We start from the raw sequence: 25862 nt of genomic DNA, 5'->3' as shown, positions 1-25862 counted from the left end.
TAATCACAATTATAAAAATGTGGCGTTGGGTTTGCGCTATTAACATATATACAGTCCAGCCCAGCACGAAGGGCCCACCCACCTCGCCCACCGTCCTGGCCGGGCTCGGCGGGAGCCTCCAGGACAGCAGGGTGTGGGGGCGTGGCCCGCAGGGGCTGGCAGGAACAGATGAGGCAGGGTTCCAGGCACGGAGTCCCCAGGACTGGGGGCGCAGGGCCCCCGGGGGAGAACATGGCCACTGCCCCTAGAGACCCCTAAACCGGGGAGGGGTGCGTGCAGGGCATGAGGGGAAGTCCCCATGAACACAAAGCAGGAGGGCTGGGCAGCCCCCAAGAACAGGATCTGTACAGGCCGGCACCCCAGGTTTCCACAGGAAACAGCTGCTGGCAGCTACGAAACATTTACAGCTTCTTCTCCGCAAAGAAACAAAATGGGGGGACGGGGAGGGGGGCTTGGGGGTCGGGGGGGCAGAGCTGCCCGGGGACTGAGGCTTCCTCGCTGGGCTCATGGCCCCCCGAGCCCCGCACTCGGGAGAAGGGGGGGCACGTGGGCCCTGCCGGGCCCGCTAAGGCTGGGGGTGCGGGAGCTCAGGGCACCAGGGGTTATAAATAGGGGGTGTGGGCATGGGCCTGGCCCACCTCAGTTGAGGGAGCCCCGGCAGCTGTCGGTGCCGCACAGACACGGGATCTTGGTGTCCTCCAGCGGGAACTTGTAGTCGTAGGTGATCTCCTCATCCACGCCGATGGGCTGCTTCGAGTAGATGACGATCTTCTTCTGCGCCTCGATGGTGATCACCTTGGCGTAGCAGTTGGGCTGCGGGACGGGCACAGTGAGCCGCGGCCCGGCGCCCCGCCCGCCCCCCGCGGCCCGGCTCCCCGCGTACCGTGCAGCAGTGGTTGATGAAGCGCGCCAGGTTGCCGCACTTGGTGGCGTCGATGATGGTGTCGTGGTCCACGCGGAACAGGTAGCTGCTGCCGATGCCCTCCTGCACGTAGCGCTTCTCCCGCATGTCGGCCACCATCTGCGACGGGACGGGGCGCGGGGTGGGGTCAGGCGCCTGCGCCCTCAGCCTCCTGCCGGCCCCTCCGGGGGTCGTCTACCAGCTACCGCCCCGGGCTCCACACCGGCCGGGCCAGGGGCCGCAGCGCCGCCGCCTCCCGCTCCCACAGCCCCGAGGTGGCGACTTGCCTTGGCTTCCGGGAGCCCTCCATCCTCGCCCTCTGGCTGCCATCCCGCTAGGGAAACCTGCTCTGTGCCCCGGGCAGGGGAGCCGCTGGCTCCTCCGAGCACCTGCCTGGTCACAGTGGCACCCCGGCTGCGTGGGGCTGGGGCAGCTCCGGAAATGCCAGCAGCCACTTCACGGACCACCCCTCCTCCTCTCAGCTCCTAGGACCCTCTCTCCACAGCGGGCACCTGCTGGCCACCACCGGCCAATGCAAAAAGCAGGTGGGCTGTGTTAGGGCCCACCCACTGGCGGGAAGGTGTGCTCTAGTTCCCGGGGGCCAGGCTGGCAAGCCCTCTCCGCTCTCCTCGGGTGATCTCACTCCCTTCCAGGCTTCTCCCGCCAGCCAAGTGGCGGGGACGCCTCCCAAACACCCTCTCCAGCCAAAATCCACCTCAGTGGAGCTGCTGGGCGGTGCCCCCGAGATGTCCCGGGCACCGCGCGCTCCCCTGGCTCCTCCCCGCTCCTGCTGGCTACCGGGAACGCCCCGAGAGAGGCCTCATCTACGGCCCTCGGCCTCCACAGCCAGCTCACGGCTCCTCCTCTGATACCTCTGTGGCCACCACAAGGCCCGCCCAGTGGTGTCAGCTCCCACTACTCTCACTGCAGCCGGAGGGAGCCGACGGCCTCCTCCCCTTGGGCCACACTTCCTGACATGGCTTTCAGGCGCTGGGGAACCCCTCGCTGCCTCCCAGCACCTCCCCCTGCAGCCCCACGTCACTGCTGCTGGCCCGAGTTTCTCCCACCAGGCACAGGCACTCCTTTCCTTCCTAAGACTGCCCTGCCTCAGGGCCTTTGCACACGCTGCCCCACAGCCTGAGGCACACCCCCCCCCCCACTCGGGCCAGAGCCTTCCCGGCCAGCTTTCAGCTCCTGGCTGCAGTGCCACTGCTCTCAGCACCCCTGGCCTGCTGTCACTTACTCGAGGCTCATCTGCCCCTTCCCAGCGTCAGTCCTGCTTCCTGCCGGCCGCGGACATGTTTACTAGCACCTGCTACTAACCGCCAGTCAGCTGGAGGGGTGGGGGGGTGGGCTCACAGGCGAAGTCCCGGAGCTGGGAGGGTGTGAGGCAATGGTGCTCCTGTGAGCCCCAGCAGCTGCCATCAGCTCAGGGCCGGGCCAGGTGTGCAGCCTCACCTGCCGGATGTTCTGGCCCACGTATTCGATGACCATCTCGTCGGCGGCAATGGGTTCCATGGCAAACAGACCCCACTCGTGGATCCGGCTCCGGCCAAACCGCAGCTTCTTCTTCCGGAACTGCAGGGCAGAAGGCAGACGGTGCTGCTGCAGGCCACTGTGGCCCAGCTCCTGGCTGCCCGCCGCCCTCCCTGGACAAAGCGAGTCCTGGCCCCACGCCTCGCGCCTCACCTTGAGCTGGTTTAGCTTCAGCAGGTCACTGTCCACGATGGCTGAGGTGCCGATGGCGCTCAGCAGCCGCCGCTGCTCGGACCGGCGCTCAGAAAGCACTCGGTTAGTCCCCTGGGAGGGGCGGGACAGAGAGGTGAGGACAGGGAGGGGCGGGGCAGCAGGGGCGGGGTGGGGGCGGGGCCCACCTGAGTGTCCACTCCTTCCAGCTGCCGGGCCGAGACGGGGCACACGTCCAGGTACTTGTCTTTCTCCTTCTTGCTAATGGGGTAGTAGCCTTCACTGCGGGCCGAGCCCGTCTGGTGCTCCCGGGGCCCGTCCTGGGGCCGCCGCTTGCGTTTCGGAGTGTTCAGATTGGTGAGTGCCGGGTGTTAAGGAAGGGAACGGGTCCTCGCTGGCTGAGCCCTGCCTCCCGCACCTGCCTGCATGCACCCCAGTCCCGCCCATGGCCAGAGCGGCTGACCAGAGCGGGCGCGGGCAGGCCCAGGGGGAAGCCAGGCCACCAGAGGAAGCCTCGGGGCCGCCTCTTCTGCCCAGAAAACTCTGGGAGGCAGAAAAGAGGTACGGGGCAGAGGGAAGAGGCGTGGTGGCCTCAGAAGAGCCCGCTGGGCCAAGCCCAGAACAGCGGAACAGCGCGCTGGACAGACGGGGAGGGAGACAGGCGCAGGTACAGGTGCAGGAAGCGACCCCCCCAGCCCCGGGAGGCCACCGTGGCTTAGGATATTGGTGTGCTGGACCCAGTGGGTGTCGTTGAGCCAGTCGGCCCCGCTCGTCTGCTGTAGCAGCTGCTCGTACGTGAGCCGCAGGTACCTCATGTCCTCCAAGTCCAGGCCCGAGTTCCAAATGTCATACAGGATGGTCATCTGCTCAAACTCACTGCGGGGCTCGAAGGAGGGCGGGGGCGGGGGCGGGGGCGGGGGCAGCAGGGGCGGCCGGCGGCGGCGGGTGTGGGAGCGGAGGCTGCGCCGGCGGCCAGCGCCCTCCCCGTCGCTGCTGCTGCTGCTGCTGCTCTCCGAGGACTCCTCCTCCTCCTCCTCTTCCTCCTCCTCCTCCTCCCCGGCCTCCTCTGGCGGCTGCTGCACTTGCTGCTGCTGCTTGGGCTCCTCGGCCTCCGCCACCACCACCTCGGGGGCCTCCAGAACCTCGTCCACCGGGGAGCTGAAGAGGGCCGCAGGGGCGGGCACGGGCTCCGGGGGCCGAGGCGCCGGCGTGACGGGCACGGGCTTGACAGCCAGGGCGTAGTTGTGTTCCAGGAGCACGTGGCTGAGCATGGGGCTGGGCCGGTCCGCCTCGTCCGAGGTCTCTGTGGCCTCCGAGTCGTCACCAGGAGGCAGGGCAGCTAGCCCGCGCCGGGCTGGGGTCAGGGCCAGGTCGGCCAGCACGGCCAGGTCCACTTCCGTGCCCGGCTCAGCCTCCTCTTCCTCAGCGGAGCGGCCGCGGCCTCCAGCCCGGTTCCGACCCCCTCGGGACACCTCCTCGGGCCAGCTCTTGACCAGGGACGCGTGGTCCAGAGGCAGGTTGCGAATGGTCCGCTCCACGCCCCGGGGCACTTTGCGAGCGACTGGGCCCGGAGACCTGGCCTGCGGCGGGGCAGCCGGGGGAGGCTCTGGGGCTGGCACCTCCTCCACGGCGCAGAAGGAGACGGTTTTCCGGCGTTTCTTGGGTGGGGGCAGGAGCGGGATAGGAGAAGAGGGGCGCTCGTCGGGGCGCAGGGTGGAGGCCGGGGGCCCGGCTGGTGGCTCCGGGAGAGGCTGGGGCACAGTGGGAGATGGCTGCTCAGTGGGACCTGGGAAGAAGCACAGGGAAAGGGAGGAGGGTGGGCTTGCAGCACAGACTCATGGGGGATTCGCCGGCCAGAGGCACCAGGCAGCAGGTGGGGCTCACTCTGCCCTCCCGCACACACCACCTCTCACCGCACGCTCGGCGCAGGACAGAACTCTGCACCTGCTCACTCAGCAAGCGTCAGGGGAGGAAAAGCCGGCGTCCTCCCATGGCTCACCCCAGCGAGGGCAACTGCACCCAACCAGCGCCCAGCCCCGGCGGGGAGGGCCCCACACAGCGCTTGGGCTCTGGCCTCCACCAAGGCTGGGGTGGCAGGCACATCTAACCACACCCACAGGCCAGTGCTATCAGCGGCACTGTCCAGCTAGCCGGATCTGCACTGAAATATGCGCTGTTTCATCAACGACTGCCAGTCTCAGGTTAGTGAGGTGAAGGCGACACAGCCTGAGTCCGCTGAAGAAGTGTGGGGGTCGGCGCTGTGGCTCAGCCCTGAGGCGCCAGCATCCTTTATGAATGCTGGTTCAAGTCACTGCCGCTCCACTTTCGATCCAGCTCCCTGATGGCCTGGGAGAATCCATGGAAGATGGGCCAAGTGCTTGGATCCCTGTTACCCACGTGGGAGACCTGGAAGAGGCTCCCGCCTTCGGCCTGGCCCAGCCCTGGCTGTTATGGCCATCTAGGGAGTGAACCAGAGGATGGATGAATCTCTCTCTATAACTTTCAAGTCAATAAACATACCCTTAAAAAAAAAAAGAGTAGAGATTCTTTTTGACAGGCAGAGTGGACAATGAGAGAGAGACACAGAGAAAGGTCTTCCTTTTGCCGTTGGTTCACCCTCCAATGGCCGCCGCAGCCGGCGCGCTGCGGCCAGCACACTGCGCTGATCCGAAGGCAGGAGCCAGGTGCTTCTCCTGGTCTCCCATGGGGTGCAGGGCCCAAGCACTTGGGCCATCCTCCACTGCACTCCGGGGCCATAGCAGAGAGCTGGCCTGGAAGAGGGGCAACCGGGATAGAATCCGGTACCCCGACCGGGACTAGAATCTGGTGTGCTGGTGCCGCTAGGCGGATGATTAGCCTGTAGAGCCACGGCGCCGGCTAAGAGTAGAGATTCTTAATATCCAAATGTCAGAGACACCTAAAAAATAACTAGGGGCTGGCATATGGCAAAGCAGGTAAAGCTACCACCTGCAGTGCCTGCACCCCATATGGGTGTCAACTTGAGTCCTGGCTGCTCCACTTCCAATCTAGTTCTCTTCTATTGCCCAGGAGGGCAGCAGAGCATGGTCCAAGTGCCTGGGCCCCTGCACCTGCATGGGAGACCCGGAAGAAGTTCCTGGCTCCTGGCTTCAGATCAGTGCAGCTCCAGCCGTTGCAGCCATTTGGGGAGTGAACCAGTGGATGGGAGATCTTTCTGTCTCTGCCTCTCTGTAACTCTACCTTTCAAATAAATAAATATATCTTAAAAAATAATAATAAAAGAAGCTGAGCTTGAAGGTGAGAACCGAAGGTGGATGGGTGGCCTGGGGAAATGTACCCAGGTGTTTCAAAAGCCCCCTCACCCAGGGGAAAGCTTGCACACCACTGTTAGCCCCCAGCTCGGTGCCACCTGCTCCGTGATGCCACGCCTGACCTGCTCCGACCCTGGTGAAGTCTTCCATTTGGAACCACAAGGCTGCAGCAGTGGGAGCTGGTATTTTGTGCCTTGCGCTAATGCAGGGGTTTTACTCATATTAGCTCATTTAACCCTTCTGCCCACACTAACGGGGGGCACTGCACATGAACTCCACCCTCACGGACAAGGAAACTGAGGCGTGGAGACGAACTGCCTGCGTGTCATATGCTTGGCGGTGACAGGACACGGCCTGCACGGGGAAGTACCTGGGCTCCGTTCGTGCGCTTGCCTGCTGGCCTGGGCGCCGAGGGCTCAGTGGGTTTGGTGGCCTCACACGCAGCTCTGCCTCTCACAGAGCCAGGGCCAGCCCAGGCAGGCAGTCACTGACCCATGTCCTTGGCTCAACACCCACTGCCCACCTCGGCACCCTGAGCAAGGCCCTCAGCCTACTATGTCCTAGGCTCTGGATACCCTCGGGGGTCTTGCCCAGTACTCCCGACTCAGAAGCTGGCGAGGCCCCTGGTGCTCTGCCAGGCCCTCCGGTTTCTCAGCCCCCGCCACCTCAGGGCTGTCTCCCCCCCAACCTCGGGGCCGTCCCCCCTCCAGCCTCCCGACCCAGCAGCTATGCCCTCCCCCTGGCTGTCTGGGAAACACAGAGCCCGCTCTGCTCACTGTCCTAAGGGAAAGCCACCCATGCTTTCACGTAGGAGACGGCGCCGGGTGCCTGGCCACACACACGACTCCCCCTTTCCCCACAAACTGCTCCCTGGCGCACTCAGCCCCAGAAGCCTGTGCTGTGCGACCCACGCCTCCCAAGGCCACCCGGAAGTGACATGACTGAGACGGTCACCCGAAGCTTCCCAGAGCGAGGATGGTAGACGGGACGCGTGCGGCCAGTCTGGGGGCGGAAGCTGTGCAGGAATGGAGCCACAGGGGCGGCCCGCGCACCAGGGAGGGAAGACGGGCGACAGGTCGGCTCCCTGCCTTTGGGCTCCACACACAGACCACGCACTATCAACAAATCCCTTTTCCTACTGAAACTGGCTGGAACCAGTTCCCATTACAGAAGCTCAGTGGACCTTCCCCGAGCCCTGGGTTTGCAGGAGCCTCACCCTAGGGAGGTGGCTGAGACCTGCCCGTCCGCAGGCTCCTGCCACTGCGCCTCCCGGCCCGCGCTCTCTCTCCAAAGGCCCAGCATCTCCCTTACTCTTTCTTCCTCTCCCACTCTGCTTTGCGGCTGCTTACCTGGATGCCCCAGCTCCACTGACCCTCACTCCTCCTCAGCCGCCCCTCCCCAGACACACCTGACCTTGTCAACCTGAGTGGCCCTGCCCTGGACTCACACTTGACCCTGACCCTCCGGCCACACGTCCAGACCCGCCTCTCGGGTCAGCCCACTGCACCCACAGCAGTGGGGGACTGCTTTCCTCTCAAGGGCCATCTGCATACAGGCCAGACAAAATCATCAACTTAAAACTGGTCCGCTATACATTCACCTGCAGCTCTCTCGGCGGAACCAGACCAAATGATCTCACTGACCGTGTACGGCCTGGGAGCCGGGGCCACTCAACCCCACCAGCCCATCACCCTCCCGAGACGAACTCTCTCTCTCCCCCTCATGCCCTCCACCCTAGGGACCAAGCGGTGGCCTTCTCTCTTCTACCCCAAGCCCCAGCTTCAGCAGGGCTGCTGTTTCCGGCAGGCTCCGTCAGCTTCCATCCTGACCCCGCCACATTCTTGCTGCACAGGGCAAAAGCAGGCGGCTGAGGCATAAGAGCTCGCGGCTCCCCGGGGGCCCCAGGCGCGCCCCGCTGGTGCAGACCCCTCTCTCCCTGGCCCATCTACCTGCCCACTCCCCTTCAGTCCGGAAACCTGCTCCTGCCTCACTGTCAGTCCCGCACTCTCCTGCTGTCTCTCTGACACCCGGCAGGGGGGTCCTGAGCTTGTTCCCGCATCTCACTAACCCCCAGAGTCCTCTTTGCGAAGTGGGACTCGCAGGAACATCAGCAGGACTGGATGAGAAAACGAGTGGCAACGTGCTACGCCTACAGCCTGCACACAGTAGGACTGCCGTGCCAGCGGACACCATGCGTCCCGGCCCCCTCCTTTCCAGCACGGACAGTGTCTCCTTCCAGAAGCCTGGCTGCGGGCCTCCCCTCCCCGCACCCCCGCACCCTTTACAATTCGGCTTCAGGCTGAACCACTCAACTGCAACAGCTCAGGTCACCCACGATGACCTAACTGTCAAGGCCGACAGACCTCCCTTATCTTCCAGCCCCTCCTGGGGCCCGATGATACGGTCCACACCCTAGTCACTTACTTACTTAATTGTAAACCCTGGTCTAACTTCTTTTCATTTTATCTGCAAGACAGCGATGTCTCCCGTGTACTGGTTCACACCCTAAATGCCTGCAACAGCCAGGGCTGGGCCAAGCGGAAGTGGGCACCGGAACTCCATCTGGGTCTCCCACCTGGGTGGCAGGAACCCAAGTAGCTGCCTCCCAAGGTGTGCATGGGTAGGACGCTGGGGTCAGAAGTGAAGCTGGCTCATGAACGTGGGCTCTCGGATACGGGATACAGGTACCCCGAGTGGTGTCTGTCACTGCACCAAATGATTGTAAGACTTGAGCTTCCTTGGGGTTGGGGGCTCACCTGCCCCCGGGCCCCTCTCGTCCTTCTGATGGCTCCCTTTCAGCCTCCTCAGCCTGGTGCCCCATGCGTCGCTCACCTATCTCTTTACGGGACTTCCAAGCCTGGGCCTCGTTCCCTCATCCTGGGCTTGCAGGCGCTCACATGCGCACCGTCCTACCTCACTCCCAGCCTCCCTGGAGCCTGGTCCAGCCGGCCAGCGCCCCCGTTTCCGCCTGGAGGCCCCAGAGGTGCCTCAAAGTCAGCCCCAACTAAAGTCAGCTGTCTTCTTCCTCATCCTGGTTCTCTTTCCCGAGTCTCCTGCCCCAGTAGGTAATCTCCCCAAGTTGTCCATCTCCCAAGCACCCCCACTCCACTCCCCTGCACCTCATTATCAACCCCTTGCTTTGGCTCATGCCCTGACCTCACCTGCATTCCTTCAAACCTTCTAATGTCACTCTACCTCCTTCCAGAATGGTCTCCGAAACGTAGATCTGGCCATGCCCTGCCCCTTTCCTGTCCCACTGACTTTGAAAGACTAGTGGCCGGTGCTGTGGCACAGCGGGTAAAGCCGCTGCCTGCAGTGCCGGCATCCCATACGGGCGCCGGTTCGAGACCCTGCTGCTCCACTTCCAATGTAGCTCTTTGCTATGGCCTGAGGAAGCAGAGGAAGATGACCCACATCCTTGGGCCCCTGGGAGACCTAGAAGAAGCTCCTGGCTCCTGGCTTCGAATTGGCGCCTCTCTGTCCGTTGTGGCCATCTGGGGAGTGAACCAGTGGCTGGAAGATCTCTCTCTCTCTCCTATCCCTATGTGTAACTGTGACTTTCAAGTAAAATAAATCTTAAAAAAAAAAAAAAAGCCTAGGAAGAGTGAGGCCCTGGGGCCTGCCTGTGACCCTGCAGTCCTCTGTGCCCCCAAAGACTCAGGAGCGGCTGCAGAGCCATCTGTGGAGTCACGCGAGGCTCGTCCGCCTCTCTTGAGATCTGGACCTGCACAGGTCCTCTCGTGGCCACTGCCTACCTTGAACCACAGACTTTCCATGTTCAAGTGAGAGATGCCAGGGAGGCCGCGTGCGTCTCCGAAGCACACCCTGAAAACTGACTTGCTGGCTCCCACTGGGGGAATGCCCCAGTGTGCTCTGCCCACAGCTGGCCCGCTCGCTGCCGTGACAGGCTCCCAACAGTCTCCCTGTGCCCACTCTGGCTCTCTCCAAGCCTTCTCTACGCTGCAGCTTTTTAAAATGTAAATCTGATCATGTCACTTCTCCAACGGCTTTCCATTGCCCACGAGATAAAGACCACCCTCCTAACAGGGCCCAGGGCCCCGCCCTTGCCAATCGCTTGCTTCAGCTGTGCCAGCTCCTGCACCTCTAGGTCTCCAGGTGGTTCACTTCCTCCCAGGTCTCCCCCCTGCTGTTTCCCTGACTAGGGATTTCAGCCTGACTCCGTCTCAGCGGGGAGACTATCCCGGGGCCACAGAAGCACTCAGATTAAGTGTCTCGTGCTCTTCCTTGCTTTTGTATTTATTATTCAACTAAATCATCTCTCCCTACAGACTGCAAACTTCCTGAGAGCGTGAAGAGTGCCTGCTGGGCACAACACCGTATCCCTAGTAGCTACCGTCTGGCCACAGCAAGTACTTGTAACTCGCCAGTGCCCGGGGCAGGCACTGGACGCCCCATATTGGGACGCCTGGGTTCCAGTCCCGGCTCTGCTTCTGATTCCAGCTTCCTGCCAATGCACCTCCTGGGAAGCAGCAGGTAGTGGGCCCCTCCCACACACAAGGGAGACCCAGATTGGAGCTCGCAGCTCCTGGCTTCCGCCTGAAACAGCCTGGCTGCCGTGGGTATTTAGGGAGTAAGCCAGCAGATGAGAGGTTTTGGTTTCTTTCAAATAAAAAAGTAAAAAAAAAAAAATTGAAAAATCTAGTGCCTGACCAAGTAGGTTACTCAGTAGGATAATTGCACATACACGCTATAAAACAAATATGCAAATCCACACAGGAAGGCAACGCCAGAACTGTTCTGGGTTAACAGGCTCAATATTTGTTTTCAACCCATTTGCCCTTCTAACTGCCTGCACATACACACTACATGTTAAAGAACAGGCTTGGCCGGCGCTGTGGCTCACTGGGTTAATCCTCCACCTGTGGCACCGGCATCCCATATGGGCGCCGGGTTCTAGTCCCGGTTGCTCCTCTTCCAGTCCAGCTCTCTGCTGTGGCCAGAGAGTGCAGTGGCGGATAGCCCAAGTGCTTGGGCCCTGCACCCGCATGGGAGACCAGGAGGAAGCACCTGGCTCCTGGCTTCGGATCGGTGCAGTGTGCCAGCCGCAGCGGCCATTTGGGGGGTGAACCAACAGAAGGAAGACCTTTCTGTCTCTCTCTCTCACTGTCTAACTCCATCTGTCAAAAAAAAAAGGAACGGGCTTAATGAAAATGAGTAGGGGTTATTTACCAAACCAGGAGCTTTCTCCCTCATGTGCCTGAGAAGAGGCCACTCTGGTTTATCTCAGTAGCCAAACCCCAAACCCCAGGGCCTGGCACTGTAGACCACGGGGCAGGGCAGTCTGAGCACACGGCCACGGAGGTCGCCAAGTGGGACTCACAAGAGACAGTGACTTTTGTCTCTGTCACGTTTCCACGAACACAGGGACACGCACACGGCCGACACACCCAGCTTCCATGGCTCGCTCGCACCTGTTCAGACCCGGCAGACGGCCCCGAGCACCTACCTGTAGGCTGGGCTGGGGACCCCTCCTGCTCGGGGGCAGGTGTGACCGCAGAGGCTGCGACGCCCTCCGGCACGGGCTCAACCGCAGGCACAGGCAGGGGTGCCGGGGCGTCTCTGGGAGGCGACGAGGCTGAGGGGATGGTCGGGGGGCGCTCCTCTTCCTCTTCCTCCTCCTCCTCCTCCGAGGACTCAGAGGACGACGAGGACGAGGACGACGAGGACGAGGAGGTGGAGGAGGAGCTGGAGGAACTGCTGCTCTCAGAGTCCGACGTGCTGCCATCTTCACCATCTGAGTCGGCATACAGAGAACATTTGGAGGACGAATCGCTTCCCTCGTCCTCGCCTGGAAATCCAGAAGGGGCAATCAGGCGAGACGGGAAGACCCTCGACTGGGTCAAGCTGAGCTCATTCCCGGACCCCTAACTGGCGACACCGGGCACACAAACGGTCAGTTGACAGCGCACCAGCCATGGGGACGATGGCGGAGGGAAGCCCCGGGCTGTGTCGCAAGGAGCAAGTGAGGGATGACATCCGAGAGGATGCCGAAGGCAGGGACAGGGAGCAGGGAGAGGGCGGAGGCTGGGAGCCTCGCAAGCCGTCTGCTCTGGCCCCCAGCGGGTGTCAGGGACAGTGGACGACAGACTCCCTGCAGGAGGACCCGGGGTGAAATGAGCCCGGAAAACGTGACCTGAGGCCTCTGGGAGACGGGCCACACACGGCAAGGGGTCGGAGAAGTCTCGGGAAGAGAAGTGGGCGCATCAGAACGGAAGCTGGAGGCGGGGCATGGGAGGGGGCACTGGAGAACGCCGAGACGCAGCCCAGCAGAGCAGGGGCCGCATTGCCGCAGCCCCGGCGTCAGGCTGCCGAGCTACCTCGTGGCCAGCGATCGAGCCCAGAGAGAGACCTCAGGGTCAGGCACACACTGCAGGTAAGAGAATTCAAGAACTCTGGTGGTGGTTTGGAAACGGGACTGGGAAGGAGGCGGAAGAGTAAAAACGGAGACAGGGCAGCCAAGACGGCTGCCCGAGTCCAAGGCGACACGGCAGGACAAAGGCGCGAACCGATTCATGAAGCCCTCAGAAGTTCTAACGCCTGCTACCTGGTGGTCAAGCAGCTGGCATCCTTAGGAAAGCCTGGCCCCTAAACGACCAGCGAGGGGCCCTCGGATCGCCGCTCTCCCCACCGTGCCTGGCTGAGGCAGCTCTTCTCCCAGGCCCCGACTCGAGCGCTCTCGACGCATCGATCTAGTTTATCCTCTTCAAAGCACAAATCTGTCTGAAGGGGCACGGCGGGCCCACTTGCTTGTCAAGCCTCCTCCTGTGCAACCAGCTCTGCCACAGCAGGGAGCACACCGTCCTGGTCACTGCTACGTCACCTCCAACGCCACCGGCACACAGGCGGGGCTCGGTGCAGAATTAAAACCAAGACCTCAAGGGACGTGGGACAACACACAGGTGCTCCACCGAGGGACACAAGTGCCTGGTGATGGCAGCTGAGGGGGCTGGGCCGGAAGGAGGAGGAGATGGCAGAGCGGAAGGTACAGGCCGGACGCATCCGGGCACCAGGAGGAGGCTGGCCCCTGTCTCAGGCCTGGGGAAAGGCACAGGCTCTGCTGGGAGGTCTTCAGGGGAGAGCCGTGTTTCAGGAAGAGGCGACCAGAGGAGCGCGGCAAGGATGGGGTATTTGTTCCCAAGGGGCCACACACAGGAAGGCAGTGAGGGCTTGGGAAAGGGCTGGCCAGGTGACTGAATCCCGCCCTCCCCATGCCAGATCCTAGCAACGGCGCTCACCATCTGACACCTCCGTCTCCTTCTTAGCGGCATCCACAGCTTCCTCGCGCTCTTCGTCGTCTTCGTCTTCTTCCTCGTCCTCCTCGTCCTTACAAGAGAGAACAGGGGCTCAGGAAGGGGACAACGGTCCTCCAGGCGGCCAGGCCAGAGAGAAGCTGGCTACGGGGACGAGGACCCGGCAAATGGGAGGCCCTGAGCCTCACCTTCTCCGAGGAGGACTCCTGGGACGCCTCCTCCCCTTCGCTGTCCAGCGCAAAGGACTTGCGATGCTTGCCCTGGGTCTTGCCACGTTCCTCCTCTCGCTTTGGGGGCTTGGTCCCCGCACGTCCGGGCTCTCCAGCTTCCTTCTCCCGCTCAGGATCTGGGCCAGGGGAGGAGTAAGCAGGGCACTCTGCCCTCCACGAGGGCTGCCCCTCTCCGCCCTCCCCCACGCAAGGAGAGGTACACACGCACCACCACTGAGCTTCCTGACCTCACTCTGTGGACAACAAGCTGACGCGCAAGAGAGCAACGCGAACACCTCAGTCACCTAACATCTTAAACGGTCCCCAACATGTCCCACCCACTCTGTCTCTTGTCCTTATCTGGGCCCGGTGGAAGAGGGAGCTGACTTGCTATGGCTGGTCCGAGGAGAGAGTGCTAAGGCCAACAGATCTACCGGGAGGCAGATCTGACTCAACAAGGTAGTGTCAACCGGCAGGCAAACCAGAAGGCAGGTGCAGAACCCGAGCCTCAGACAGCAACTGGGGCGGGGGGGCAAGGCCTGTTTAACCCTGACGCTCTGGGAGTCGACGCACTGAAGCTGCTATTCCTATTCTGCAGGTGGAAAAACTGAGGACAGAAAACCCCGGTCATGGTGTGCTGGGGCAGCGGCACACTCCACTCCAAGGAGAAGCCCTTCCGCCCTGCTCATGGCGGCTTCACCCCCGAGCCAAGCTCTCCCCTCGGCTGGACCCCTGCCTCGGGCCTCCCTGCAGAATCCAAGCAGCCCCGCCCACTCACCATCTTCATCCTCCTCAGCCGGAGTGGAGGGCCGAGGCCGCTTTTCCTCACTGGCCTCGGAAATTTCAGATGGTTCTTTCCGCTTCACCTGGGGAGGGGAAAGGAAGGGACCCGTGAGGAACTCAGAACAGGCACAGCTCCCCCACACCCCTACCCAGAGGAGGAGGGCCCCTCGCCCTGCACCCCACTCAGCGAGACCACGGAACCGGTACCTTGAATGAAGGCAGCCGCAGGGCCCCGCGCAGCCCCGAGCCGAAGGCAAAGGCCTCGATGCCCGTGGTTCCCCCGCTCTTGGCCCAGTCTACGAGCGACAGCAGGCCCGGCTCTTTGAGCTTCGTCTTCTCTTTATCCTCCTCCTTGGCTTGCTGTTTGGCCGCGTTCTGGAAGGGCTGCGGGCAGCAGAGGGACTGAGCCCCGGGCCCAGGCACACCCCCTGCCCTGCCGAGGACTGCTCTGAGACCCCACAGCTACAGGAACGCCCCTCCCTGCTCCACGGTCTGACCAGGACTGGTCACACACCGCGACAGCACGTCCTCAGAAGCCTGCTCGCTTGACGCACCAAGCTCACACCCACTTCACAGATGGCAAAAGCCAAGACTGACGCCCAGAGAAACCTAAGGGCTCGTCCACCACAAGCAAGCCGCGCAGCCGGGACAGCGCTCTCCCGACCTCTGGCCCGCGACCGCTGCTGCCCAAGACGACCCAAGGCCTTGCTGCACGTGCCCTCACCTAGTCTCGTCTGTTCTGCACGGTGCAGGCCGGAGGAGCCTCAGGTCTGCCTCCTCCCCGGAGCCCGGGAACCAGGAAGCAGCCCTCACCTTGGCCTTCTCTTCCTTGCTCTCCCACCACTGGTCGAAGGCCCCGAAGGCCACGTTCTCCACCATCTTGCGGTTGAGGTCTCGCTGCATGATGCTCTTCATCTCCTGGACCAGGGTGGCCAGCACGCGCCCCACGGTGCCCGCTGACTGCAGGGCCTTGCCCTCCGCCAGCTCGGCTTCCTCCCTGGGAGGCAGCCGGGCCTCTGCTCCCGAGACTGAGGAGGGCAGGGGCTCGGCTGTCATGGGCAAAGGCAGGTGGTAGGGCTCCCGCGAGTACGCCCCACGGCCTTCCTGGCCTTGCGTATAGAGTGCGTAGGGCAAGCCGTAGGCTGCCTCTTGGTGGGGTGGGAATGGGAGGAAGGCCTCCCCAAAGGCCCCCCCGGGGGGACCAGCCGAGGCGGCAGTCAGCCCCTTGCCCTGCCGCAGCTGGTGGAGCCGAGTTAGCATCTGGGTCTGCATCTGGAAGGACATGGGCATCCCTCCCCACTGAGCCCCAAGTCGATCCATGAGCTCCAGGGAGTTGACAAAGTCATAGATGTGGGGCGGGGGGTACTCGGGGGGTGGCCCATCAGGCCGGGGCGGGAGGAGGTAGGCGGGCTGGTGAGGATAACCAAGGGGAAGGGATGCCAGGTAGGGGGGGCGGCGGCGGCGGGGGTGGGGGCGGAGGTGGAGGCTGCTGGGGCGGTGTCGGGGCTGGGGGGGGTGAGCCGCCCCTGTCATCGTCGGAGATCTCCATATCCTCTCCGGAAGAGCACGGAGAAGCCTGCGGAGGGGGCAGAGGGGGGTCACGGAGAGCTGCCGCCCATCCTCGCCCCCACGGCCAGCCCTGCCTCCCGGCCCCCATGTGCCTCTTCCGGCTGAGCCCAGACGTCCGTCTCACCTGGTTCTGTCCATTGGCCTTGGGAGACTCCCGGGGAGCCCCAGGGTCCCCGGCCCCTGCAGGTGCCACGTCCTCAAAGCTAGCCGGGGCCGGAGGGGGTGTGCAGGGCCCATGGCCCGACCCGGAAGGCACCTCACTGCCCGGGTCTCTGGCTCCAGGGCCCGCGCTGCTGTTCTCTTCCTCCTCCTCCGTGTCGGAGGCCAGGAAAGAGAACTTGGAGCGCTGCTCCTTCAGCAGCATCTCGATGCGGGAGTCCAGGCTGCTGTGCTGCGCGAAGGGCACGCTCTCGTTCGTGGTCTCCGGGGCTGGGGAACCGGAGCGGGCCGGGGAGGCCTGGCGAGGGGAGGTCCGAGTTTCTTCGCCCTCGGGGCTGGGTCCCCCGCCGCCCCCACCTCCACCAGGTTCTGGAGGCTCTGGGGGTGGGGCCTCGGAGGCCGGGGGCCGGTAGTCCTGGTCAGCAGGCCGGCTGGGCTCGGGGGGCAAGTAGGAGGTGTAGGAAGGGGGGAAGCGCTCCGCTGTGTTCTCAGCGAAAGGGGGCCCCGGGGGCTCCTCCCGGGCCCCCCGGCGCGGCGGGTAGGAACTGTGTCGCTGATAGCGATTCCAGCTTTCGTAATACGCTGGGTAGTTCGAGTCGGAACCACGGAACTGAGAGGACGACGAAGAGGACGACGACGCCGAGGACGAGGACAGCGCCGAGGAGGAGGAGGGGGGGGTGGCGGTGGCCGCGGTGGTGGCCGAGATGGCCGGGGAGGCGGTGGTGGGGACCGACGAGGCAGAGAAGTGGCGGCGGGAGAAGGAATCCGGGTAGCTGTTCTCCGCCCGCCGGGACTTGAAGGAGGCTGAAGTGGTGCTGAGGAGGAGACGGGGGGTGAGCCAGGCTCACGTGCACGCGGCCACCCCCGGCCCAGCCCATGGCCCGGGCCCCACAGCAGGACTACGGACTGGGCTCCCTGAGGACAGGGAGCTGTCGGCTGACTCCGCAGGGAAACTGGGACGAGCAACTCCGACTCTCCCGGGGAGACGAGGGCGGGCCCGGCAGGGGGCGCTCTACCTGCTGGAGTAGGCGGAATCCTGAGAGTAGGGGGTGCTGCCCCGGGAGGTGTACGGGGTGCCTTGGGAGGACTGGGGGGTGAACTGGCCGAAGGAAGAAGGGGTGTCTTGTCGACTGCTGGAGAAGCTTGTGTCCTGGGAGCAGGGGGTGCCGTTGCCAGGGGTGCCCACCACCGCAGTGCCCGCCGGGTATGCGGCTGTGTCCGAGGAGGAGCGGCGGCGGGATTCGGTCTGGAGGAAGAAAGTGCAGCCAAGAGAGGAACACAGGGGTCAGAAACCACGAGAAAACCTGCCCGGCCCCTAGCCAGGGTCCCCAGTTCCCCAGCCTCTCGGCATCTTCTCCTGGCCCTTTCTTAAGGGTGAATTCCAGAACCCCCGGGATCCCACTCCTGCTCCTGGCACCCAGGCCCCACGCCCACACAGCCAGGGCTGTGGCAGCCACGAGCCCCTCACCGTCTCGGCGGCTGCACCAGGGCCCTGGAACTTCTCGCTCAGGGCCTTGCCCCCGGTGGGCACAGTCTGAGGGGTGTAGGAGCCATTGACAATCAGTTCATAGTACTTCATTCGCTGCTGTCCTGCAGGGAGGTGGGGGAGGGAACCGACAGTCAGATGGTGAACATAACCCCTGCCTGCCCTGGCACCTCTCTCCGCCCTCAAGTTTCCTGCCATTTTCTGGAGCCTTGCGTTTCCAGATTTCAGTATGCCTAGCTCACCTGCACCTCTGAACTACTGGACAACGTATCTTACACTTCACAGTTTACAGACACCTCCACGCCTCTCTGTGTTGCATGAGGTCCAGGAGAAGCATCCCGCCTTATAGGCTTAAAGAACTTGCCCTGCGGCCAGTGCTGTGGCCAGGGGGCAGAGCTGCTGCCTGTGACACTGGCATCCCATGTGGGTGCTGGTTCAAGTCCCAGCTGCTCCCCTTCCAATCCCACTCCTTGCTAATGGCACCTGGGAAAGCAACAGAAGATGGCCCAATGGCTCGAGTCCCTGCCACCCACATGGAAGACCCAGATGGAATTCCAGCCTCCTGGTTTTGGCCTGACCCAGCCTTGGCCATTGCGGCCACTTGGGGAGTGAAACGGGATGAAATATCACCTCTCTCTTTGTGATTCTGCTAAAATTTTTTTAAAGAAGATTTATTTATTTATTCATTTGGAAGGCAGAGTTACAGAGAGGCAGAGGCAGAGAAGGCCCCAAGGATGTGGGCCATCTTCCACTGCCTTCCCAGGCCTCAGCAGAGAGCTGGATTAGATGTGGAGCAGCTGGGGCACGAACCAGCACCCATATAGGATGCCAGTGCTGGCAAGCGATGGCTTTACCCGCTATGCCACAGCACCAGTCCCATAAATAAATGTTAAAAAAGAAACAAGAAAAAACCTGGGAAGATGGTCCAAACACTTGGGACCCCTGCCACCCACGTGGAAGACCTGGATGAAGTTCCTGGCTCCTCACTTCATCCTGGACCAGTCCTGATCATTGCTGCCATCTCAAATAAATAAATATTTTTTTAAAAGGAAGAAATTGACAAAAATCACAAAGCAGGTTGGTGGAAGAACTGGAACTCAAATGTGGCCTGCCCGACGCTAAACCCTCCTGTGCTCTTTATCCCCAAGTGAGACAGGCTGCAGTGGAGTTCAACATCTTACCCACCCTGTGCAACCTTGGGGGTGGGGTAGTATTTAAAAATTATGCAATTCCACATGAAAACCTACATTCCTGACTTTTGTTTTAAAAGAAAATTTGAGACCGCTGTTGCAGCACAGTGGGTTAAGCCACTGCCTGTGATGCCAGCATCCCATATGAGTGCTGGTTCAAGTCCTGGCTGCTCCGCTTCAGATCCAGCTCTCTGCTCATGCACCTGGGAAGGCAACAGAAGACAGCCCAAATGCATGGATTCCTGCCACCCACGTGAGAGACTCGGAGTTCCAGGCTCTTGCCTTCGGCCTGGCCCAGCCCAAGCCGTTGTGGATATATGGAAAGCAAACCAGTGGCTGGAATCAACAAGCTCTCTCTTCGTTAAGTCTGCCTTTCAAATTAGTGACTAACATCTTTTTTTAAAAGTAAAAAGCAAAAATGTGGAAGTTCGGGCATTTGGCCTAGCGGTTAAATGCCAGGTGGGATGCCCGCATCCCGTATCGGAGTGCTGGGGTTTGACGTCGGGCTCTCAGCTCCAGCTTCCTGCTTAATGCACTCTGTAGACGACAGTGGTGGGGCTGGCGCTGTGGCGCAGTGGGTTAAAGCCCTGGCCTGCAGCGCCGCCATCCCATATGGATGCTGGTTCAAGTCCCAGCTACTCCACTTCTGATCCAGCTCCCTGCTAATGCACCTGGGAAACGCAGCAGAAGATGGCCCAAGTCCCTAGGCCCTGGCACCCACGTGGAAGACCTGGAAGAAGCTCCTGGCTCCTGATCAGCTCTGCTCCAGTGTGGCCATTTGGGGAGTGAACCAGTAGATAGAAAACCTTTCTTTCTTTGTCTCTACTTCTTCTGGAACTTTTTTAACTCAATAAAATAAATCTTAAAAAATAAAAAAATCCTTAACATTAAAAAAAAATGACAGTGGTGATTGTTTAAGTAATTGGGGTTCTCACCCCCCAATGTGGGAAACCTAGATTGAGTCACCAGCTTCTGGCTTCAGCATGGCTCAACCCTGGCCTTGGCAGGTACTTGCAAGGGAGAGAACCAATGGATGGGGGCCAGCACTGTGGTGCAGCAGGTAAAGCTGCCACTTGCAGTGCCAACATCCCATATGGGCGCCGGTTTGAGTCCCGGCTGCTCCACTTCCGATCCTGCTCTCTGCTATGGCCTGGGAAGGCAGTGGAAGATGGCCCTAGTGCTTGGGCCCCTGCACCACTGTGGGAGACCTGGAAGAAGCTCCTGGCTCCTGGCTTTGGATTGGCACAGCTCCAACCATTGCTGCCAATCAGGGAGTGAACCAGTGAATGGAAGACCTTTCCTCTCTCTTCTATCTCTGTGTAACTCTGACTTTCAAATTAAACAGAAACAAAACCAAACTTGGGAATCAGGCCTCATTCCCAGCTGCTAGCCAGCTGATGCCAACTCAGCAGAGCCTCCTCTGGACGGCACTGTGACCGCACCCCCCAGCCCCCACCTCGCCTCGAGAAAGCAGCCCGGACCCCTTCGTTTGTCTTTATAGAGACCCCTAACTCTCTAAAATTTCAAAACCTAAAAAATGCCTGAAAATCCGGTGTTTCTGAGACCTCGATATTCAACTCTAACCTCAGTTACTAGAGCTTTTATTCATTCTACCTAAGATCCTCCTCAGTCATTCATTCATTCACTTATTTTTATTTTTTTGACAGGCAGTTAAACAGTGAGAGAGAGACAGAAAGGTCTTCCTTCCATTGGTTCACCATCCAAATGGCTGCTACAGCCAGCGCTGCGCCAATCCGAAGCCAGGAGCCAGGTGCTTCCTCCTGGTCTCCCATGTGGGTGCAGGGCCCAAGCACTTGGGCCATCCTCCACTGCCTTCCCGGGCCACAGCAGAGAGCTAGACTGGAAAAGGAGCAACCGGGACAGAACCAGCACCCCGACCGGGACTAGAACCTGGGTGCTGGCGCCGCAGGTGGAGGATTAGCCTAGTGAGCCCCGGCCCCGGCCATTCATTCACTTTTAAAAGAAGAGAACACGCTCCCCTCAGCTGGTTCACTCCCCAAATGTCTGCCAACACGACACAAAGACTAGGCCAGGCTGAAGCGGGGAGCCAGCAACCCAATCCAGGCCTCCCGTACGATTATCAGGAACCCGATTACACGAGCCACGACTGATGCCTCCCAGGGACCGGGAGTCACCGTGGGCCTCAAACCCATGCACTCCGACGTGGCCTGCGGATGAACCAAGCAGCAGCTGACCCACGGGGCCAAACGCCTCTCCCATGATGCCTTACAGATACGGGAGCGTGCAGAACAGCACCTGCTAGACTATGTGGGGTGCTGTCCTGGGCCCCCCTGAAGATAACACACAAATAACCACCTACGCAGCAAACCACCCAAGAGTTCAGAAATGGATTTCGCAAACACATCTGGGCCCCAAGAGTCTCAGTCAAAGAAGCCTGAAGCCGGCCCCTTGCCTACCCTAACAGGCACCTGCCGTGTGCAGTCCTCTGCGGAAGACAGCCGGGGGGCCCTCACCTTTGATGTCGAGCTGGGCGTGGATGATGTTGCCCATGACGGAGGTGAGGTGCAGGTTCTTCACCGTTTCCTTGGCGCCGCGCGTGCTGGTGAAGAGCACGCGGGCCAGGCCCAGGTGCTTGCGGGTGCGGGGGTGCAGGAGGATCTCCACCTCCTCCACCTCGCCGTACTTGCGGCACATGTCCTTCAGGAAGGTCTCCCGCACGTTGTCGTTCAGCCTGGCGAAAGTCACCTCCTTCAGGGGGATCTGCCCGATGTAGAACTCATCCAGCTGTGGGGAAGACACGACCGCCACTGTTCCTGTGCCCTCCGGGAACGTGGAGCAGGACCCGTGAGGGGGAGTGCAAGGGAGGGCCCCAGCAAGGGTCGGGTCGGCAGCGACCTCTCTCCCCCTCACCCCGCAGTTCTCTCAAGGAGCGGGAACAGAGACACACAAACTAAGACGGCAACATGTATGCACGGGGCTGGCGCTGTGGTGCAGCGGGTAAAACCGCCACCTGCAACGCTGCGTGTCCTGGCGGCGCCACTTCCGCTCCAGCTCCCTGCTGATGGCCTGGGAAAAGCGGCAGGAGATGGTCCAAGTGTCTGGGCCCCTGCCACCCATGCAGGAGACCCGGATGAGAAGTTCCTGGCTTCAGGCTGGCCAAGGTGGAAGACCTCCTTCCCCACCCCCCACCTCTGCTAACTCTTTCAAAATCAATCTTTACAATGCACGCGCGCGCGCGCACACACACACACACTACACACACCAAGTATATATACATATCATATAAACCAAACCACGTTGCAGGAAAACAAATCACGAATTCAGCTTTTACTAAGTGACTACCGTGGACCAGCACGAGAAACACAAAAATGGAAAAAAGGCTTCTGATTCAGAAAAGCCAACGCAGACGGACCCACACGTGACGGCACGCCACGGCATCGGCGGGCAGACATGGGTGCTGGGGGCCACATGAAGGCAAGCCCCGCGCGGCGCCACGAGGGCAGGGTCTGTAAGGACAGCGGGTTCCTCCCGGGCTTTCTGGAAGTACAGAGGTCTGCCAAGACAGCCAGGACTTCCAGGACACGGAGCGGGAAAACAACCGCGCTTCCTACAGCTCGCCAAGCGCACAGGATGACCGCAGCGTCACAGCGAGACGAGGCTGGGCCGGATCGACAACCAGACATGCCAATGCCCACACCATGGACCCGGCGACGCCACTGACACCAGAGAGGGGGAAAATCAGAGCCCAGCAACAGCAAGGGGGAGCCTGAAGCAGAGGAGAGAGCACGAGGCAGGGGACCAGGTGAAGTGAACCCCAGCATGTGCAGCAGAAGCAGGCGGCGGTGGGAACAGGAAGGTTAAGAGAGGAAGCATCCGCAGGGCCTGGGGACGCCACGGGAGCTAAGGGAGCTGGAGGACCACGGGACGCGACCCCAGGACCTCGGCCTGGGCAGGGACACGGCGCGCAAGGCAACGCTGAGGGGCGGGGGATCATCCATCCCAACTCTGTCGGGGCCTCCACAGGGAGCTGCCCCTCTACCGGGCACACGAGGCCGGAGCTCCAGGGACGGACACGGCTGGAGACCGATCTGTAGAAGTCACCAGCCTGACTTAAGCGAGCGTCAAAGGTGTGGGTGGCAGAGAGACGGAATGTGCAGAGCAGGGGAACAAAAAATTAAAAAAGGGGCTACCGAGACCCCACCAACAATGCAACGTAATTAGAAAAGAAATACAGGAGGCAAAGTCAGAATCGCCAGCTGCCTAGGGCCCAGTGCAAGGGGTGAGAAGCCTTCTGCTGGGATGGGGGGAGCAGACGCCTCCTGGGTAAGTACCAGGCAGCAAGGCACGGCCAGCGGCGAGGTAAGGAACAGACGACCCCCTGGAGGCGGTGGTTGTGACCCTCCCCTCCCCGCTGTCCGGGGACACACGGCGACAGGGATGGCAGCCTGCTGTCCGGGGACACACAGCGACAGGGACGGCAGCCACGCCGTGTTGACTTCATCCACCAAGGAGGCGGCACCCCTGCCACCAGCACCACGCCGGAGTCCCGTCACTTCTTTCTAGCCCTGGGTTGGGGGGGGGGGGCTGCCCGATCTGGGTGACAGTCTTTCCCAGGACCCGCAGAGCGCCGGCAGCCTCCACCAGCCCCCCTCCATTGGCCCCACGCGAGACCATCCCACACCTACCTTAAACTTGGGCACCGGGAGGGAGAAGTCTCGGGTTTTGGACCTGACGTGACATCGGGGGTCTTGAAGGTCTTCCACGGGTATGTACTTGGAGTCCTGGCGAGGGAAGCGGGACCGAGAGGGCGCTCAGGGCGAGCGCAGGCAGAAGGCCCACCTGCAACCCGCCCTCCCCGCGCGCCCAGGGCTGCCGGGGCGCTCACGTTGACGCTGAAGTGGACGCCGTCGTAGCGGTACACCTTTTGCGAAGGCCTGCGCAAGGCAGGGTCCAAGGCAGGGTCCACGATGAGCTTGTAGTTCCGCCACTGGAAGCTCGGGGCTTTCTGCCCATCGGCCCCACCGTCCTGCTCCATCTCTGCTCATGTACACTGGAAGGGAGGGCAGGGCACGCGGGGGGGTGCGACTCAGGCCCCTGCCGCCTCCCGCTCATCCCTCGGGGGTCTCCGCACTTGCCCGTGACCCCGGCGGCCCCCCACTCCCTCTGCTTCACCCCAGCACCCCGTCCTCTCTCCATCTCCCAACTCTCCCCTCAGGCCCCCCCATCTCGCGCCCCCCTTACCTTCCCGCTCTCCCGAGCGCGCGCCCCACTTGGCCTCGGTGCAAGACCCCTCCCCCGCCCCCTGGCAGGCCCCGCCCCCTCCCGCCTCCTCACCGGCCAGCGGCCCGGCCGCTCCCCGTCCCCGCGCCCCGATCTCCCGGCCCAGGGGTGGCACCCGCTTCGGGGCGTTGGAAACACCGCGAGACCGAGCCCGAGACCCGGCTCTAGCCCCGAATCCGGGCGAGGGGGGTGGGGGAAACGCGCGCCGCTGCCCTCTCCTCCCGCCCCGGCGCGCTCTGCCCCCCCCAAGCCCCGGTCTCCGCGCACGCGCGCCGCGGCCCTACTCACCCGCTCCCGGCGAGCGGCTCCCCCTCCCCCCACCCCGCGCGGCACCTCCGCGGCGCGAGGCGGCGGCGGCGGCAGCGCGAGACCCGGCCCCGCAGCGGTGGCGGCGGCGGCGGCGGCGCCCCCCCACCACCACCTCCCCGGCGCGCGCACCAAACACCACCGCCACCTGCGCGAGGCCCAGCGAGCACAGCGTCTGCATCCGCACTTTCGCCACGGGCGCTGCGGGGAGACACCCGGGGCCAGGGGTACGGGCCTTGCCTCAGCCGGCGCCCTATAAGGCTCGGGAGTTGCGGCCCAGGGAACCTGGAGATTGGCCGCATCCCCCGGAGAGTAGGCTTCGCCACCACTGTCCTTCTGCTCCGGCCCGTGGCTCTTGGCGAATCGGTGGCAACGAAAGCTGCGCCTAGTCTCTGAGGGAAAGGGGGCGGGGCGGAGGGGAGGAGGCCAGCCAGGGCTGAGGAAGCTTGAGTGGCGCGTTGAGCAGACGCAGATTCGTCAGGCGGGCGGGGCGAATCGGAAGACAGGATGAGCGCTCTTCGGCTCCTCTTCCCTGCCCCTTCCTTGCGCGGCCAAAGGTCTAAGAAGTTGCAGATTCGCCACTGTTCCCGGTCTCAGCCGTCGCTTCCCTTCATCCGCCTTGGTGGGGGGGGCGGGGAGGAGGCACGAAAATAACGCCCGGCTAGCCGAGCCCTGCTGGCAGCGCCGGCCGCTTTTTCTGGATCGTTCTTGCTAGCACAACTCAGGGGGGACAGCCCACTTCTCAGCCAGGGAGGAATGGCTACAGCCCAAAGCGATGAGAATTTTCCGCCGAGCAAACAGGCGCCCGCGCAATTCTCAGAAGGCGGCTGGCGAATCTGCGGAGCCCGCTGTGGGCGGGGCCGCGCGCGGGGGGCGTGGCCAGGGCGTGCGGAGCCGGGCTGCGGGGGCGCTTCCTGGGGGCCCGGCGCCGTGACTCCGGGGATCCGCGGGGCCGAGCGCCCAGAGCGTCCCGTCAGCCCCGTGGAGACGCCCGTTTGACAGACAGGAAGCCTGAGGCCTGGGTAAGGCGCTGCGCTTTGCCAGACACAGCCGTTGGCGATCTCAGGCGTTGGCAAGTTTTTCGGACGAGCCGAGTTGGGGCCCGAAGTCCCTTGAGTGAATGGTTCCGGGAGAAACGGCGAAACCGGGTCCCGCCCGTCCTGCAGGCGCCGTGGTTCTGGTGCCGGCGGCGTTCTTCAGCCCGCGGCTCCCCGTGCTCACTGGGCACCGCCGGCCCAGGCCTCACCAGGGACCCTGGGGCTGCGATCGGCCCGCGGCTCCGCTGTGGCTGGGAAAGGCGCTCCCACGGGGCCCGAGCTCCTGACCTGGCTGCGTTAGCCTTGGCTCTGTGACCTTGGGCAAGTCACTGACCTCTCTCCCTTCGCCGAATTCCAGCAGTGGATGCTAGTTTTGACTTGCAGGACTTCAGGCATCAGAAGGGTGCGGGAAAGGCCTTTGGAGCCTGGGTTATGCAAATTCATCACTAGCAGAAGGGGGCGAGAGAGCTTGTCCAAGTCCTTGCACCCCAAGAATGGAGGGAAGGGAGGCGCAATCAATTAGGTGATGAGATCAGATTCCTTTCTTTTGTCCCAGGGGAAAGTAAGTGGGGTCGCTGTCCCAGAGGGCCCCATGCGGTGGGAAAGGCAATCCAGTTCAGCTTCCTTATCTTTGAAACGATCTAGACCACCACCTGCCACCGCCTGCAATGCCGGCATCCCAGGTGGGTGCCAGTCTGTCCCCGCTGCTCCAC

The 25862-nt window shown here is 62.4% G+C and overlaps 1 protein-coding gene across 1 annotated transcript; it reads right to left on the bottom strand.

Annotated features, from left to right (window-relative positions):
- On the bottom strand, window positions 1–24947 carry SETD1A (SET domain containing 1A, histone lysine methyltransferase). The gene is given in 20 exon segments (XM_062181009.1): window positions 1–813; window positions 884–1021; window positions 2360–2479; window positions 2591–2701; window positions 2776–2948; window positions 3312–4373; window positions 11345–11686; window positions 13134–13221; window positions 13337–13494; window positions 14136–14223; window positions 14348–14524; window positions 14954–15592; window positions 15594–15716; window positions 15834–16683; window positions 16885–17114; window positions 17337–17458; window positions 21040–21310; window positions 23212–23307; window positions 23412–23576; window positions 24353–24947. Coding segments are annotated over 19 exon segments (5112 nt in total). The 5' UTR covers window positions 23562–23576; window positions 24353–24947; the 3' UTR covers window positions 1–639.
- Window positions 24948–25862: the final 915 nt, after the last annotated feature.

Source organism: Lepus europaeus, chromosome 21 (assembly GCF_033115175.1).
Source record: "Lepus europaeus isolate LE1 chromosome 21, mLepTim1.pri, whole genome shotgun sequence".
Taxonomy (NCBI): domain Eukaryota; kingdom Metazoa; phylum Chordata; class Mammalia; order Lagomorpha; family Leporidae; genus Lepus; species Lepus europaeus.
This window is presented reverse-complemented; position numbering and strand designations above follow the sequence as displayed.